Source organism: Phyllobates terribilis, unplaced genomic scaffold (genome assembly GCF_046119375.1).
Source record: "Phyllobates terribilis strain yellow unplaced genomic scaffold, ASM4611937v1 Scaffold_1__5_contigs__length_1240528914, whole genome shotgun sequence".
In the NCBI taxonomy this organism is placed as follows: Eukaryota; Metazoa; Chordata; class Amphibia; order Anura; family Dendrobatidae; genus Phyllobates; species Phyllobates terribilis.
This window is the reverse complement of record NW_027362761.1, coordinates 542,775,850-542,793,589: the sequence shown is the minus strand read 5'-3', so window position 1 is coordinate 542,793,589 and position 17,740 is coordinate 542,775,850. Positions and strand designations below refer to the sequence as shown.

Genomic DNA, 17,740 nt, shown 5'->3' with positions numbered 1-17,740 from the left:
ACACACAGGACGCCGCAGTCTCTCTATAACAGGTATATACACACACAGGACGCCGCAGTCTCTCTATAACAGGTATATACACACACAGGACGCCGCAGTCTCTCTATAAGAGGTATATACACACACAGGACGCCGTCTCTCTATAACAGGTATATACACACACAGGACGCCGCCGTCTCTCTGTAACAGGTATATACACACACAGGACGCCGCCGTCTCTCTATAACAGGTATATACACACGCAGGACGCCGCCGTCTCTCTGTAACAGGTATATACACACGCAGGACGCCGCCGTCTCTCTATATATAACAGGTATATACACACACAGGACGCCGCCGTCTCTCTATATATAACAGGTATATACACACACAGGACGCCGCCGTCTCTCTATAACAGGTATATACACACACAGGACGCCGCCGTCTCTCTATAACAGGTATATACACACACAGGACGCCGCCGTCTCTCTATAACAGGTATATACACACACAGGACGCCGCCGTCTCTCTATAACAGGTATATACACACACAGGACGCCGCAGTCTCTCTATAACAGGTATATACACACACAGGACGCCGCAGTCTCTCTATAACAGGTATATACACACACAGGACGCCGCAGTCTCTCTATAACAGGTATATACACACACAGGACGCCGTCTCTCTATAACAGGTATATACACACACAGGACGCCGCCGTCTCTCTGTAACAGGTATATACACACACAGGACGCCGCCGTCTCTCTATATATATAACAGGTATATACACACACACAGGACGCCGCCGTCTCTCTATATATAACAGGTATATACACACACAGGACGCCGCCGTCTCTCTATATATAACAGGTATATACACACACAGGACGCCGCCGTCTCTCTTTAACAGGTATATACACACACAGGACGCCGCCGTCTCTCTATAACAGGTATATACACACACAGGACGCCGCAGTCTCTCTATAACAGGTATATACACACACAGGACGCCGCAGTCTCTCTATAACAGGTATATACACACACAGGACGCCGCAGTCTCTCTATAACAGGTATATACACACACAGGACGCCGTCTCTCTATAACAGGTATATACACACACAGGACGCCGCCGTCTCTCTGTAACCGGTATATACACACACAGGACGCCGCCGTCTCTCTATATATATAACAGGTATATACACACACAGGACGCCGCCGTCTCTCTATATATAACAGGTATATACACACACAGGACGCCGCCGTCTCTCTATATATAACAGGTATATACACACACAGGACGCCGCCGTCTCTCTATATATAACAGGTATATACACACACAGGACGCCGTCTCTCTATAACAGGTATATACACACACAGGACGCCGCAGTCTCTCTATAACAGGTATATACACACACAGGACGCCGCAGTCTCTCTATAACAGGTATATACACACACAGGACGCCGCAGTCTCTCTATAACAGGTATATACACACACAGGACGCCGCAGTCTCTCTATAACAGGTATATACACACACAGGACGCCGCAGTCTCTCTATAACAGGTATATACACACACAGGACGCCGCAGTCTCTCTATAACAGGTATATACACACACAGGACGCCGCAGTCTCTCTATAACAGGTATATACACACACAGGACGCCGCAGTCTCTCTATAACAGGTATATACACACACAGGACGCCGCAGTCTCTCTATAACAGGTATATACACACACAGGACGCCGCAGTCTCTCTATAACAGGTATATACACACACAGGACGCCGCCGTCTCTCTGTAACAGGTATATACACACACAGGACGCCGCCGTCTCTCTGTAACAGGTATATACACACACAGGACGCCGCCGTCTCTCTATAACAGGTATATACACACACAGGACGCCGCCGTCTCTCTATAACAGGTATATACACACACAGGACGCCGCCGTCTCTCTATAACAGGTATAAACACACGCAGGACGCCGCCGTCTCTCTATAACAGGTATATACACACGCAGGACGCCGCCGTCTCTCTGTAACAGGTATATACACACGCAGGAGGCCGCCGTCTCTCTGTAACAGGTATATACACACAGAGGCCGCCGTCTCTCTCTATATAACAGGTATATACACACAGAGGACGCCGTCTCTCTCTATATAACCGGTATATACACACACAGGCCGCCGTCTCTCTATATATATATAACAGGTATATACACACGCAGGCCGCCGTCTCTCTATATATTTAACAGGTATATACACACGCAGGCCGCCGTCTCTCTATATATATATATATAACAGGTATATACACACAGAGGCCGCCGTCTCTCTCTATATAACAGGTATATACACACACAGAGGCCGCCGTCTCTCTCTATATAACAGGTATATACACACAGAGGCCGCCGTCTCTCTCTATATAACAGGTATATACACACAGAGGCCGCCGTCTCTCTCTATATAACAGGTATATACACACAGAGGCCGCCGTCTCTCTCTATATAACAGGTATATACACACAGAGGACGCCGTCTCTCTCTATATAACAGGTATATACACACAGAGGACGCCGTCTCTCTATATAACAGGTATATACACACAGAGGACTCCGTCTCTCTCTATATAACCGGTATATACACACAGAGGCCGCCGTCTCTCTCTCTATAACAGGTATATACACACAGAGGCCGCCGTCTCTCTCTATATAACAGGTATATACACACAGAGGCCGCCGTCTCTCTCTATATAACAGGTATATACACACAGAGGCCGCCGTCTCTCTCTATATAACAGGTATATACACACAGAGGCCGCCGTCTCTCTCTATATAACAGGTATATACACACACAGAGGCCGCCGTCTCTCTCTATATAACAGGTATATACACACACAGAGGCCGCCGTCTCTCTCTATATAACAGGTATATACACACACAGAGGCCGCCGTCTCTCTCTATATAACAGGTATATACACACAGAGGCCGCCGTCTCTCTCTATATAACAGGTATATACACACAGAGGCCGCCGTCTCTCTCTATATAACAGGTACATACACACAGAGGCCGCCGTCTCTCTCTATATAACAGGTATATACACACACAGAGGCCGCCGTCTCTCTCTATATAACAGGTATATACACACACAGAGGCCGCCGTCTCTCTCTATATAACAGGTATATACACACAGAGGCCGCCGTCTCTCTCTATATAACAGGTATATACACACACAGAGGCCGCCGTCTCTCTCTATATAACAGGTATATACACACACAGAGGCCGCCGTCTCTCTCTATATAACAGGTATATACACACAGAGGCCGCCGTCTCTCTCTATATAACAGGTATATACACACAGAGGCCGCCGTCTCTCTCTATATAACAGGTATATACACACAGAGGCCGCCGTCTCTCTCTATATAACAGGTATATACACACAGAGGCCGCCGTCTCTCTCTATATAACAGGTATATACACACAGAGGCCGCCGTCTCTCTCTATATAACAGGTATATACACACACAGGACGCCGCCGTCTCTCTATAACAGGTATATACACACACAGGACGCCGTCGTCTCTCTATAACAGGTATATACACACACAGGACGCCGCCGTCTCTCTATAACAGGTATATACACACACAGGACGCCGCCGTCTCTCTATAACAGGTATATACACACACAGGACGCCGCCGTCTCTCTATAACAGGTATATACACACACAGGACGCCGCAGTCTCTCTATAACAGGTATATACACACACAGGACGCCGCAGTCTCTCTATAACAGGTATATACACACAGGACGCCGCAGTCTCTCTATAACAGGTATATACACACACAGGACGCCGTCTCTCTATAACAGGTATATACACACACAGGACGCCGCCGTCTCTCTGTAACAGGTATATACACACACAGGACGCCGCCGTCTCTCTATATATATAACAGGTATATACACACACACAGGACGCCGCCGTCTCTCTATATATAACAGGTATATACACACACAGGACGCCGCCGTCTCTCTATATATAACAGGTATATACACACACAGGACGCCGCCGTCTCTCTTTAACAGGTATATACACACACAGGACGCCGCCGTCTCTCTATAACAGGTATATACACACACAGGACGCCGCAGTCTCTCTATAACAGGTATATACACACACAGGACGCCGCAGTCTCTCTATAACAGGTATATACACACACAGGACGCCGCAGTCTCTCTATAACAGGTATATACACACACAGGACGCCGTCTCTCTATAACAGGTATATACACACACAGGACGCCGCCGTCTCTCTGTAACCGGTATATACACACACAGGACGCCGCCGTCTCTCTATATATATAACAGGTATATACACACACAGGACGCCGCCGTCTCTCTATATATAACAGGTATATACACACACAGGACGCCGCCGTCTCTCTATATATAACAGGTATATACACACACAGGACGCCGCCGTCTCTCTATATATAACAGGTATATACACACACAGGACGCCGTCTCTCTATAACAGGTATATACACACACAGGACGCCGCAGTCTCTCTATAACAGGTATATACACACACAGGACGCCGCAGTCTCTCTATAACAGGTATATACACACACAGGACGCCGCAGTCTCTCTATAACAGGTATATACACACACAGGACGCCGCAGTCTCTCTATAACAGGTATATACACACACAGGACGCCGCAGTCTCTCTATAACAGGTATATACACACACAGGACGCCGCAGTCTCTCTATAACAGGTATATACACACACAGGACGCCGCAGTCTCTCTATAACAGGTATATACACACACAGGACGCCGCAGTCTCTCTATAACAGGTATATACACACACAGGACGCCGCAGTCTCTCTATAACAGGTATATACACACACAGGACGCCGCAGTCTCTCTATAACAGGTATATACACACACAGGACGCCGCAGTCTCTCTATAACAGGTATATACACACACAGGACGCCGCCGTCTCTCTGTAACAGGTATATACACACACAGGACGCCGCCGTCTCTCTGTAACAGGTATATACACACACAGGACGCCGCCGTCTCTCTATAACAGGTATATACACACACAGGACGCCGCCGTCTCTCTATAACAGGTATATACACACACAGGACGCCGCCTTCTCTCTATAACAGGTATAAACACACGCAGGACGCCGCCGTCTCTCTATAACAGGTATATACACACGCAGGACGCCGCCGTCTCTCTGTAACAGGTATATACACACGCAGGAGGCCGCCGTCTCTCTGTAACAGGTATATACACACAGAGGCCGCCGTCTCTCTCTATATAACAGGTATATACACACAGAGGACGCCGTCTCTCTCTATATAACCGGTATATACACACACAGGCCGCCGTCTCTCTATATATTTAACAGGTATATACACACGCAGGCCGCCGTCTCTCTATATATATATATATAACAGGTATATACACACAGAGGCCGCCGTCTCTCTCTATATAACAGGTATATACACACACAGAGGCCGCCGTCTCTCTCTATATAACAGGTATATACACACAGAGGCCGCCGTCTCTCTCTATATAACAGGTATATACACACAGAGGCCGCCGTCTCTCTCTATATAACAGGTATATACACACAGAGGCCGCCGTCTCTCTCTATATAACAGGTATATACACACAGAGGACGCCGTCTCTCTCTATATAACAGGTATATACACACAGAGGACGCCGTCTCTCTATATAACAGGTATATACACACAGAGGACTCCGTCTCTCTCTATATAACCGGTATATACACACAGAGGCCGCCGTCTCTCTCTCTATAACAGGTATATACACACAGAGGCCGCCGTCTCTCTCTATATAACAGGTATATACACACAGAGGCCGCCGTCTCTCTCTATATAACAGGTATATACACACAGAGGCCGCCGTCTCTCTCTATATAACAGGTATATACACACAGAGGCCGCCGTCTCTCTCTATATAACAGGTATATACACACACAGAGGCCGCCGTCTCTCTCTATATAACAGGTATATACACACACAGAGGCCGCCGTCTCTCTCTATATAACAGGTATATACACACACAGAGGCCGCCGTCTCTCTCTATATAACAGGTATATACACACAGAGGCCGCCGTCTCTCTCTATATAACAGGTATATACACACAGAGGCCGCCGTCTCTCTCTATATAACAGGTATATACACACAGAGGCCGCCGTCTCTCTCTATATAACAGGTACATACACACAGAGGCCGCCGTCTCTCTCTATATAACAGGTATATACACACACAGAGGCCGCCGTCTCTCTCTATATAACAGGTATATACACACACAGAGGCCGCCGTCTCTCTCTATATAACAGGTATATACACACAGAGGCCGCCGTCTCTCTCTATATAACAGGTATATACACACACAGAGGCCGCCGTCTCTCTCTATATAACAGGTATATACACACACAGAGGCCGCCGTCTCTCTCTATATAACAGGTATATACACACAGAGGCCGCCGTCTCTCTCTATATAACAGGTATATACACACAGAGGCCGCCGTCTCTCTCTATATAACAGGTATATACACACAGAGGCCGCCGTCTCTCTCTATATAACAGGTATATACACACAGAGGCCGCCGTCTCTCTCTATATAACAGGTATATACACACAGAGGCCGCCGTCTCTCTCTATATAACAGGTATATACACACAGAGGCCGCCGTCTCTCTCTATATAACAGGTATATACACACAGAGGACGCCGTCTCTCTATATAACAGGTATATACACACAGAGGACGCCGTCTCTCTCTATATAACAGGTATATACACACAGAGGACGCCGTCTCTCTCTATATAACAGGTATATACACACAGAGGACGCCGTCTCTCTCTATATAACAGGTATATACACACAGAGGACGCCGTCTCTCTCTATATAACAGGTATATACACACAGAGGCCGCCGTCTCTCTCTATATAACAGGTATATACACACAGAGGACGCCGTCTCTCTCTATATAACAGGTATATACACACAGAGGACGCCGTCTCTCTCTATATAACAGGTATATACACACAGAGGACGCCGTCTCTCTCTATATAACAGGTATATACACACAGAGGACGCCGTCTCTCTCTATATAACAGGCATATACACACAGGCCGCCGTCTCTTTCTATAGAACAAGTATATACACACAGAGGACGCCGTCTCTCTCTATGTAACAGGTATATACACACAGGCCGCCGTCTCTTTCTATAGAACAGGTATATACACACAGAGGACGCCGTCTCTCTCTATATAACAGGTATATACACACAGTACACGGACTCTCCCCGTGTTACGGCCTGTGCTCCACTATTCCGTCCTCTCCTCACACTTTGCGGTAAAGGATACCGTCCTGACTCCAATACGCCGCGGCTTCTTCCCCGGCAATATCCGCCATCTTCAAACACCCGCCACCCACGGCGCCCCAGCAACCAGTTCTAAGACCCGCCCTCCTTATTTCCTGTGCTTTCATTGGCTACAGATCCGGACTGTCTCTTTTCCATTGGCCTATAACTGTATCACACACAGGAGGAGAAAACGTAGACGTTATTAACGTCACGCTCATCGTGCAAGGATTTCTGGGAGTTGAAGTGTTTGTACGTTATTTTCTTGTTGGAAGAAGAGTTGCGGAAACTACAACATCCGGCATGCAAAGCTATGGAAAACATGACATGTTCAAGGCTACGTTTCCCATCGTGCGTTACAGGAGGGTTGTGTATCCTGGTTACGGAAGAGGAGGACGGTCGAGGAGAGAGCCGGGTGCGGAGACGGCGCAGCCGGGCAGAGGAAGTAGGTATGCGAGCCGCTGTGTGAGGCCGTGTGTGAACAGCGCTTCTCCTCTGCAGCTGTAGCTATGCTCTATGTTATAGATGGGGCTGCACATGTCTTCTAGGATTTCTGTTCTGCGCATAACATACTTTGTCATTTATCAGTGACTGATTCCTCCTGTATTTTATGAATCCTTTTTGTTGCACATTTCTAACTCTTGCAGGATGCAGCCTAGGCCTTCAGTGGTTGGGTACACTGGGGTGTGTCTTGTGGGGCGTCTTGTCTTGTGGGGTGCACTGACTTAGTGCTGGGCAGCCCCCTGTATGGGCGTCATCAATAGGCTGCAAGCTGGACCGTGCGCCCCACACATACAGGTGTGACCTGCGCCCTATACAAGCCCCATCTTTGTGCATATATAATACTAGGCCACCCCGGTCCATGAACGGACGGTGGGAGCCTGGCTGCTCCATCAGTATTCTGCCCCCGCCTGTATCATGTAGCATTAGTGTAGTAAATCCTTCTGTATTATATCTGTGGAAACTACAGGAAAAGGGATTATAGATCTCATGTGTTGTGTATTTTTTTTTCTTTTTAACATTGTTCCTAAATGTTATTTTTCCAGGAGTCCCTCATGACAGCACCATCAGGAGGTCGTCCTTCATATCCTTGATAGGGACAGGAAACACACAAGAGGTTAAAAGGCCCCTCCCTCCACCCCCAACTCCAGTGTCTTTCCTGTCCCTATCAGGGACGGACACAGAAGAGGATTACGTTACAGGGAGCAGGAATTCCTGAAGCCGGGCACAGGAGGATCGGGCCGGGGTCCTCGCACTCCTCCCCTCCCTCCTGCCAGGGTCCGAAGGCCTACACCCCGCTGAAACCAGGGGTCCCTCAGTCTTTGTCCGGTACGAGTGGAACCATCTCCCCCACAAAGGGGGCTCTGGGTTCCGGGGGCTGCAGCCCTGCGCACAGCTCCAGCGTGTGCCGCAAGATGGCAGAGACAGCACTTCCTGTTACAGAGGTAGCGATACGCGAACCTCTAGTAGCCGGCGTGCGTTCCACAGTGAAACGCACTTCCGGAAATTTTGAAAAAAATGACGCCAAGCTGAAAATTAAAGGGGAAAGCCTTTTTTTCTGACGATGCAGATGGAAGACAGGAGAGAAAAACTATTTAAGGGGGGATGGGACTAAGGTTATCAGTCAACCAGCTCACCAGTAATGGCAGATCAAACCACTGGTCGTTCTGACACTCCACCTGAATCTCCAGTCCAAGTAAGTTTACTGAGTACTTCCCCTCTTCTCACCACTTTCCTATTTGTCTGCGGTAGTAAAGAGTCTTGCGCTCCTTGTCATTTTAGGACAAGGAGACACCTAAAAAAGACACGATGACATTAGCTCCTAAGAAAAGGAGATGTGCCATCTGTAACAAGAAACTACCGGACACATACGGGAAACAGTTATGCTCTACCTGTATTGCAAAAGTTGTCAAAGAAGAACATTCCTCCTTCACGTCAAACTTAAGAGCCATAGTAAGAGAGAGAGTGCACAGGACTATCACAGACTTAGTCGCTCCTCAGGGTGCGCCCCGTCTCAAGAGACTACGTCAGGAGCTGGAGTCCAGTTCTGGGGAAGAAAAGTTGTCAGATTTTTCTGCCCCCGATCAGGACAGGGAAGACTCTATCACTAACCCCCCAGAAGAGAAGAAAAAATATCTCTTCTCCTGAGAAGATACCGATACACTGTTAACTGCAGTAAGAAACACTATACAGATAGAAGACACTTACCAACCATCATCAGTGCAGGATGTGATGTTTGGGGGGGTTGAGAACCCGCAGGAATAAGGTTTTTCCCGTGAATAATCACATTAAGGCAATGATCCTGGAAGAGTGGGAGGACGCAGAGAAGAAGCTAGTAATTCCCAGAAGCTTCAGAACTCGCCTACCATTCGAACCAGAAGATATAAAATTATGGGACGAAACCTCAAAAATGTATATACCGATTGCTAGGGTAGTGAAAAAAACATCCATCCCGTTTGAGGATTCGTCATCTCTAAAGGATGCAATGGATAGGAAGGCAGACAATCTCCTTAAAAAAACCTGGGAAACATCTGCGGCGATAATAAAAGCCAATATTGCATCCACTTCAGTGGCAAGATCCATGAGCACATGGCTGGAACAGCTGGAAGACGACATGAGGAGGAAGACATCCAGAGAAGAGATCCTCGACTCAATTCCGCTACTTAAGATGGCAACAGGGTTTGTTTCCCGACGCTTCGGCAGAATCAATAAGATTTGCTGCTCGGAATGGGACCCTTTCTACTGCATCCAGAAGAGCAATATGGCTAAAAACCTGGTCAGGAGACAGTCATTCTAAAAGTAAATTGTGTGCCATTCCCTTTTCAGGCCTCCGGGTGTTTGGTCCAGTATTGGAAGAAATACTGGAGACAGCCTTGGATGAAAAAAAGGGATTTCCAGAGGGGAAACCTAAGAAGGTGTCCTCCTTTCGGAAACCTCGTTACCAGCAAAGCCAGAATATTCTGTAAAAGGGAAGTCCGGTAGATGGAGCTACCAGAAGGGAGGTATCTCGAGGAATCCCCTCCCACTACAAGTGCTAACACACGTAGAAGATAACGCCAGGAAAGTAGGAGGAAGACTCCAACATTTTCACGGAGCATGGATGAAGATTACCAACAGCCCATGGATTCTCCAATCTATCGCACAGGGCTACAAGATAGAATTCGGACAGATCCCGCAGGGAAGGTTTCACCTGACAACAACCCAATCCGCCCAGGTCTCCAAAAGACTGCTGACAGACTTGAGAAAACTGCTAAACTCAGGAGCAGTGATATCAGTACCAGAAGCAGAACAGTTCCTGGGCTTTTACTCAGGTCTTTTTCAATAAAAAAAACCTTGGGGTGATTATCGCACCATAATAAATCTGAAGTTTCTAAACAAATCGGTCATTTACAAAAAATTCAAAATGGAATCAATCAGGTCAACAATTCCCTTAATCGGACACAACATGGTGATGTGTATAATAGATCTCAAAGAGGCCTATTATCATGTCCCAATTCACCGGCACAGTCAAAAGTTTCTACCGTTTGCACTAAAAGAAGGAGACACCTTTCTACATTACCAGTTCACTTGTCTTCCGTTTGGCCTATCTTCAGCTCCACGTAGCTTTACCAAACTGATGGTCGAAGTTATGGCGTTCCTCAGGGAGCAAGGAATATTAATCATTCAATATCTAGACGACTTCCTGGTATTGGCAGACTCTCTACAGCAGCTGAAAACCAACCTAACATCAACCATCCTGACCCTAAGAAATTTAGGATGGATTATAAACTGGGAAAAATCACATCTTGTTCCAGAAAGAAGGAAGATTTTTTGGGGGGAATCCTCCCAGACTCAGAACAACAAATGTTGTTTCTGCCGGAAAAGAAACAGACAGAGCTCAGGGCCAAGATCAAGAAATTCAGGAGGAGGACGAAAGTTACCATTCGAGAAAGTATGAAAATCCTGGGTCTCATGACCGCTTCCATACCGGGAGTCAGGTGGAGCCAATTCCATTCGAGACAATTGCAGCAACAAATTCTATCAACCTGGAAGCGGAAAATGGTCGATCTGGACAAAAGGGTTTCCTTATCGAAGGTAACCAAAAGATCATTGACTTGGTGGACCTCCAAGGCCAACCTACAGGAAGGAGTCATTTGGAAATTAACCCCATTTGTGACTCGCTACCAATGCGAGCAGCAGAGGCTGGGGGGCTCATGTAAACAGTCAATACCTGCAAGGTACCTGGGGGACGCAGGATCGTCCCAGATCATCAAATCTGAGAGAGCTTCAGGCCGTCTGGGAGGCGTTGAAAAGGTGTCAAAAACTTCTAAGAGGTCAACATGTCAGAGTTTTAACGGACAACATGACATCAGTGGCTTTCCTCAAACATCAGGGCGGTCCACGTCACTACCTTCTACAATTCTTGGCGGGAAAAATCTTCCAGTGGGCAGAAAGATCGGTACTTTCAATATCTGCAGTGCATCTAAAATGTTCCCACAATACAGTAGCAGACTTCCTCAGTCGAGAAACTGTTCTGCAGTCAGAATGGGAGTTGAACTGGGAGGTGTTTCGTCACGTAACACATCGATGGGGCATTCCCCAATGGGATCTCTTCGCCACACCGAAAAATGCAAAGGCAGAAAAATTCTTCTCCCTCAATCCAGAAGACAGACCAGCAGGGATAGATGCTTTATCTCAAAGATGGAACATGAATCTAACATATGCATTCCCTCCTTTTACCCTTGATACCGTGGGTACTAAAGAAGATTCAGGAAGACCGAGCCAGGGTGATATTAATCCTACCTTTCTGGCCCAAGAGAAGTTGGTTCCCCTTACTGAAGAAAATGTCCCTGGAGGATCCAATAATCCTTCCGGAGAGGCAGGACTTGCTGATTCAGGGCCTGATATTCCATCCCGATGTGAAGATTCTCCAGCTTTCGGCATGGACCCTGAAAGGCAGATCCTGAGATCTAGGGGCCTATCAGATGCAGTAATCTCAGCCATGCAAAATAGTAGGAAACCTGTAACATCGGCCATCTATACAAAAATCTGGAAAAGATTCTGTTCACAGTATCAACCAGCGTCTGGGAGTTCCGTTACAGACTTCCCGAAAATACTAGATTTCTTGCAGACAGGGTTTGAAAAAGGTCTAAGACCCAGCACATTGAAAGTACAGATTGCTGCATTGAGTGCTTTCATGGATTATCCGCTAGCTCACCATCCATGGGTAGAAAGATTCATTAAGGCTACAACAAGGTTAAGACCAACAATTAAATCCCACATTCCACCATGGGACTTAAACATGGTCCTACAGAGCCTATGCAACAAGCCCTTCAAGCCTGTCATAGAATCGAACATAAAATTCCTCTCACTTAAGACAGTGTTCCTAGTCGCAATAACCACAGCGAGAAGGATAGGGGAGATTCAAGCATTCTCAGAGACCCATACCTGAAATGCCTAGACGATTGTATTATCCTCAGGTTAGACCCAGCTTTTTTTACCAAAAGTAGTTACCCCTTTCCATATGAATCAAGAGGTGGTCCTACCCTCTTTTTGTCAGGACTATAAGAATGATCAGGAATTAACCTTCCGCTCACTTGTTGTCAGGAGAGTAGTTCTACAATACTTAGAGGTCATGAAGGACTGGCGCATAGATTCCAACCTATTCATACAGTTTGGGGGAAAAATAAGTGGAAGACAGCAACAAAATCTACATTAGCAAGATGGGTCAGATCAGTAATTAGTCTAGCTTATTTAGCTGAGGGGAAGTCCCCTCCAGATAATATTAGAGCCCATTCTTCTAGGGCTTTGTCCGCATCATGGACAGAAAGAGCAGGGGCATCGGTGGACTAAATCTGCAAAGCGGCAACTTGGACAAATCTGAACACCTTCTGTAAACATTATAAATTGGACATTCTATCAGGCCGACAGATGGCCTTCGGAAGGAAGTTCCTCCAGGCAGTGGTCCCCCTCCCCCCCCCCCCCCCCTTAAATATATACTCTGGTATTCTCCTGAGGGTGCTGTCAGGAGGGACGTCCTGGAAAGTAGGCATTAGACCTACCGGTAATAGGGTTTCCAGGAGTCCCTCATGACAGCACCCATTATATTCCCTCCCTAAATATTCCTGAAACGGCTATGTGAAATTACTTAATAGATTGTTGAAAGGCAAATAAAATAGAGGTGCATCCATCCAGGTGTGATACTTGAAAAATTACGAGTTGGGGTGGAGGGAGAGGCCTTTTAACCTCTTGTGTGTTTCCTGTCCCTATCAAGGATATGAAGGACGACCTCCTGATGGTGCGGTCATGAGGGACTCCTGGAAACCCTATTACCGGTAGGTCTAATGCCTACTTTTTTAAATTTTATTATGCATAATTTTTTTTGCAACATTTTTACTATCTGGACACCTCCAACAGACTTTGCTGACAGTCCTGCTCCAGATATCAGAGTTGCTCAGTGACAGAGAAAGCTCCCTCTGCCTGGTGGTCGCCCGTAATGGTCTCAAATGCCATGCTTCTCTGCTCACTCACTATCCTCCTGTATACGTTACATTACTTAGCCTGTACTAATCCTGAGTTACATCCTGTATTATACCCCAGAGCTGCACTCACTATTCTGCTGGTGCAGTCACTGTGTACATACATTACATTACTGATCCTGCACTACATCCTGTATTATACTCCAGAGCTGCACTCACTATTCTGCTGGTGTAGTCACTGTGTACATACATTACCTTACTTATCCTGTACTGATCCTGAGTTACATCCTGTATTATACTCCAGAGCTGCACTCACTATTCTGCTGGTGCAGTCACTGTGTACATACATTACATTACTGATCCTGTACTGATCCTGAGTTACATCCTGTATTATACTTCAGAGCTGCACTCACTATTCTGCTGGTGCAGTCACTGTGTACATACATTACATTACTTATGCTGTACTGATCCTGAGTTACATCCTGTATTATACTGCAGAGCTGCACTCACTATTCTGCTGGTGCAGTCACTGTATACATACATTACATTACTTATCCTGTACTGATCCTGAGTTACATCCTGTATTATACTCCAGAGCTGCACTCACTATTCTGCTGGTGCAGTCACTGTGTACATACATTACATTACTGATCCTGAGTTACATCCTGTATTATACTCCAGAGCTGCACTCACTATTCTGCTGGTGCAGTCACTGTGTACATACATTACATTACTGATCCTGTACTGATCCTGAGTTACATCCTGTATTATACTCCAGCGCTTCACTCACTATTCTGCTGGTGCAGTCACTGTGTACATACATTACATTACTGATCCTGTACTGATCCTGAGTTACATCCTGTATTATACTCCAGAGCTGCCCTCACTATTCTGCTGGTGCAGTCACTGTGTACATACATTACATTACTTATGCTGTACTGATCCGGAGTTACATCCTGTATTATACTCCAGAGCTGCACTCACTATTGTGCTGGTGCAGTCACTGTGTCCATACATTACATTACTGATCCTGTACTGATCCTGAGTTACATCCTGTATTATACCCCAGAGCTGCACTCACTATTCTGCTGGTGCAGTCACTGTGTACGTACATTACATTACTTATCCTGTACTGATCCTGAGTTACATCCTGTATTATACTCCAGAGCTGCACTTACTATTCTGCTGGTGCAGTCACTGTGTCCATACATTACATTACTGATCCTGTATTATACCCCAGAGCTGCACTCACTATTCTGCTGGTGCAGTCACTGTGTCCATACATTACATTACATTACTTATCCTGTATTATACTCCAGAGCTGCATTCACTATTCTGCTGGTGGAGTCACTGTGTACATACATTACATTACTTATACTGAGTTACATCCTGTATTATACCCCCAGAGCTGCACTCACTATTCTGCTGGTGCAGTCACTGTGTACATACATTACATTACTGATCCTGAGTTACATCCTGCATTATACCCCCAGAGCTGCACTCACTATTCTGCTGGTGCAGTCACTGTGTCCATACATTACATTACATTAGTTATCCTGTATTATACTCCAGAGCTGCGCTCACTATTCTGCTGGTGCAGTCACTGTGTACATACATTACATTACTTATACTGAGTTACATCCTGTATTATACCCCAGAGCTGCACTCACTATTCTGCTGGTGCAGTCACTGTGTATATACATGACACTATACTACCTATTCAGTATTATTCTCCAGAGCTGCATTCACTATTGTGCCACACCTAGCTGCACTTCGCAGCCTCACCCTGTTGCTGCTGACGTGTGGAGCAGGAGTGCATACACGCCATGTTGGTGAGATCCATATTAGTGAGAAGTATGAGCCTGGGCTGAGGTGATGGCAACGAGCGCTGGCGGTTGCCGTCCTCCCTGTGCGTCACCATCACTGATAATGGAGCTGCCCGGTGTCACTCAAGCTGATCTGACTTTATTATTATTCGTCTGAAACCTCTTGTGGTGAATTGGAGAAGGATCTGGTAGACTGTGTCTTACTGGTAGGAGGGCAGTCTCTTCTTGTGTGCGCAGACCCTCATCTTCTAGTGGTGACCCTGTGCTTCTCTCTAGGTCCAGTGTTGAGTCCAGATGGGAGATAAAAACGAAAACCTAATGGCTTCTCACATCGAGAAAATCACCCTGGGAGTAAGCAAGATTCTGGGTGAGCGACAATGTGCATGTGCTGCCGGACCTACAGCGCTGAGCAAAAGTTTTAGGCGATTGTAGAAAAAATGCTGCACAGTAAGAATGGTTTACACAATAGAAGTGGTAAACGTTTATTATTATTAATTAACTATTAAATAAGCAAAAGAGAAACCTAAATCACATCAATATTTGGTGTGACTGACCCCGTGCCTTCAGAACAGCCCGAGTTACTTTAGCTACACTTGTTCACTGTTTTTGCTTCAAGACACTTAACCATCACTCAGTACCATCATGCAGGCGTCTGATTGTCTCCAAATTTATTCTGTAGCAGAACAATGACCCCAAACATCCAGCAATGTATAGAAGATCAAAGAGCCTTGGAAGTGATGATCCGGCCGCAGAGAGAGCTCTGATCTCATCATCATCCATTAACATCATAGTTCTTATAGGAAATTATTCCCAAGAAACTGCTAAAATATTGGATCATAAAATTAGATATTATTAGGCAAAATATTGGATAAAAACAGCATAAAAAACCCAAAAACTTCACAAAATAGGGGAACCGTCAGATGTATAGATCAATCATAACCACCAAAAAGGTACTATCAATGTGAGCATTAGTTTGACATTAATAATAGTGTCAGATCGCCTGCTGCAGAGTGCAAGGTATGTACCGATAACTAAAAAGGTTTATTACCTAGGTGAAGTAATATGTGGATCTGAGAGACGGCCCGACGCGCGTTTCGTCAGCCTTCTTCAGGGAGCCCTATTATTAATATCATACTAATACATTGATTTTTGTGTTGTTGAGTGGTTGCCTGGGATCCATATTAGCTGTCTAACTTTCCACATATACTATATTGCACATTTTGCACATATTTTTGGTCTGTTTAGCCATATTTAAATTGGATTCCTATTGAAATATTGTAATATTTCTAATTAGTACCTTTTTGGTGGTTATGATTGATCTATACATCTGACGGTGCCCGCTATTTTTTAAAGTTCTTGGGTTTTTTATGTTGTTTTTATCCAATATTTTGTCTAATAAAATCTAATTTTATGATCTAATATACTCACAGTTTCTTGGGAATAACTTCCTATAAAAAATATGATGTTAATTGATGTTTTGAGTTTCTGCTCAATATTTTCATATACTGGATACCATAGTGGGATTGTGTGAGTTAATCGCATCATCATCCAATCTGTCTGAGATCACATTAAGAAACAGAAGGATTTGCACAAGTAACATCCACAGAAGATCTGGGGTCAGTTCTCCAAGATGTTTGGAACAACCTCTGGCCAAGTTCTTTCAAAAACCGTGTGCAAGTGTATCTAGAAGAACTGATGATAAGGGAAAGAGCGGTCACCAAATATTGATGTGATTTGGAGTTCTCTTTTTCTTTTTGTCATTCACTTTGCGTTTTGTTTATTGATAAAAAGAAACTATTAACACTTCTCTTTTTCTTTAAAGCATTCTTAGTTTACAGTGTTTTCTCCACACCGGCCTAAAAGTTTTGCACAATACAGTATGTATGGAGGATGATCTGTAACATTAGCTGTATGCATGTATGTTGTGTGTGACGAAACCACTTCTTATCTTAATCAGCCGGACGTTTAGATTTGTTATTCCAAGGTACATACACTATTGTGTTTGTGTTGACTTGTGAATGTATGTGTTTGTTTCTTTAACTGGTCAGGGACAGTGACTCCGGATGAAAAAATGATG

The 17,740-nt window shown here is 45.5% G+C and overlaps 2 protein-coding genes across 9 annotated transcripts in view; one reads left to right on the top strand and one right to left on the bottom strand.

Moving 5' to 3' along the window:
* The window catches only part of KIAA1328 (KIAA1328 ortholog), a 161,311-nt gene extending 153,818 nt beyond the window's left edge, over positions 1-7,493 (bottom strand). The window contains exon 1 of one of the 3 annotated variants that reach the window (XM_073680433.1): positions 7,384-7,493. In XM_073680433.1, coding sequence (XP_073536534.1) covers positions 7,384-7,432 — 49 coding nt within the window. In that variant the 5' untranslated portion in view covers positions 7,433-7,493. The remainder of the gene's footprint in view (positions 1-7,383) is intronic. The other 2 variants (XM_073680434.1, XM_073680435.1) reach the window with 2 other exon arrangements.
* Positions 7,494-7,634: 141 nt separating this feature from the next.
* The window catches only part of TPGS2 (tubulin polyglutamylase complex subunit 2), a 45,026-nt gene continuing 34,920 nt past the window's right edge, over positions 7,635-17,740 (top strand). The window contains exons 1-3 of one of the 6 annotated variants that reach the window (XM_073680427.1): positions 7,635-7,824; positions 13,633-13,693; positions 15,940-16,030. In XM_073680427.1, the coding sequence (XP_073536528.1) occupies positions 15,958-16,030 (73 nt within the window). In that variant the 5' untranslated portion in view covers positions 7,635-7,824; positions 13,633-13,693; positions 15,940-15,957. Of the gene's footprint in view, positions 7,829-8,525; positions 8,709-13,632; positions 13,694-15,939; positions 16,031-17,740 lie in introns of those variants that run through there. The other 5 variants (XM_073680426.1, XM_073680428.1, XM_073680425.1 and 2 more) reach the window with 5 other exon arrangements.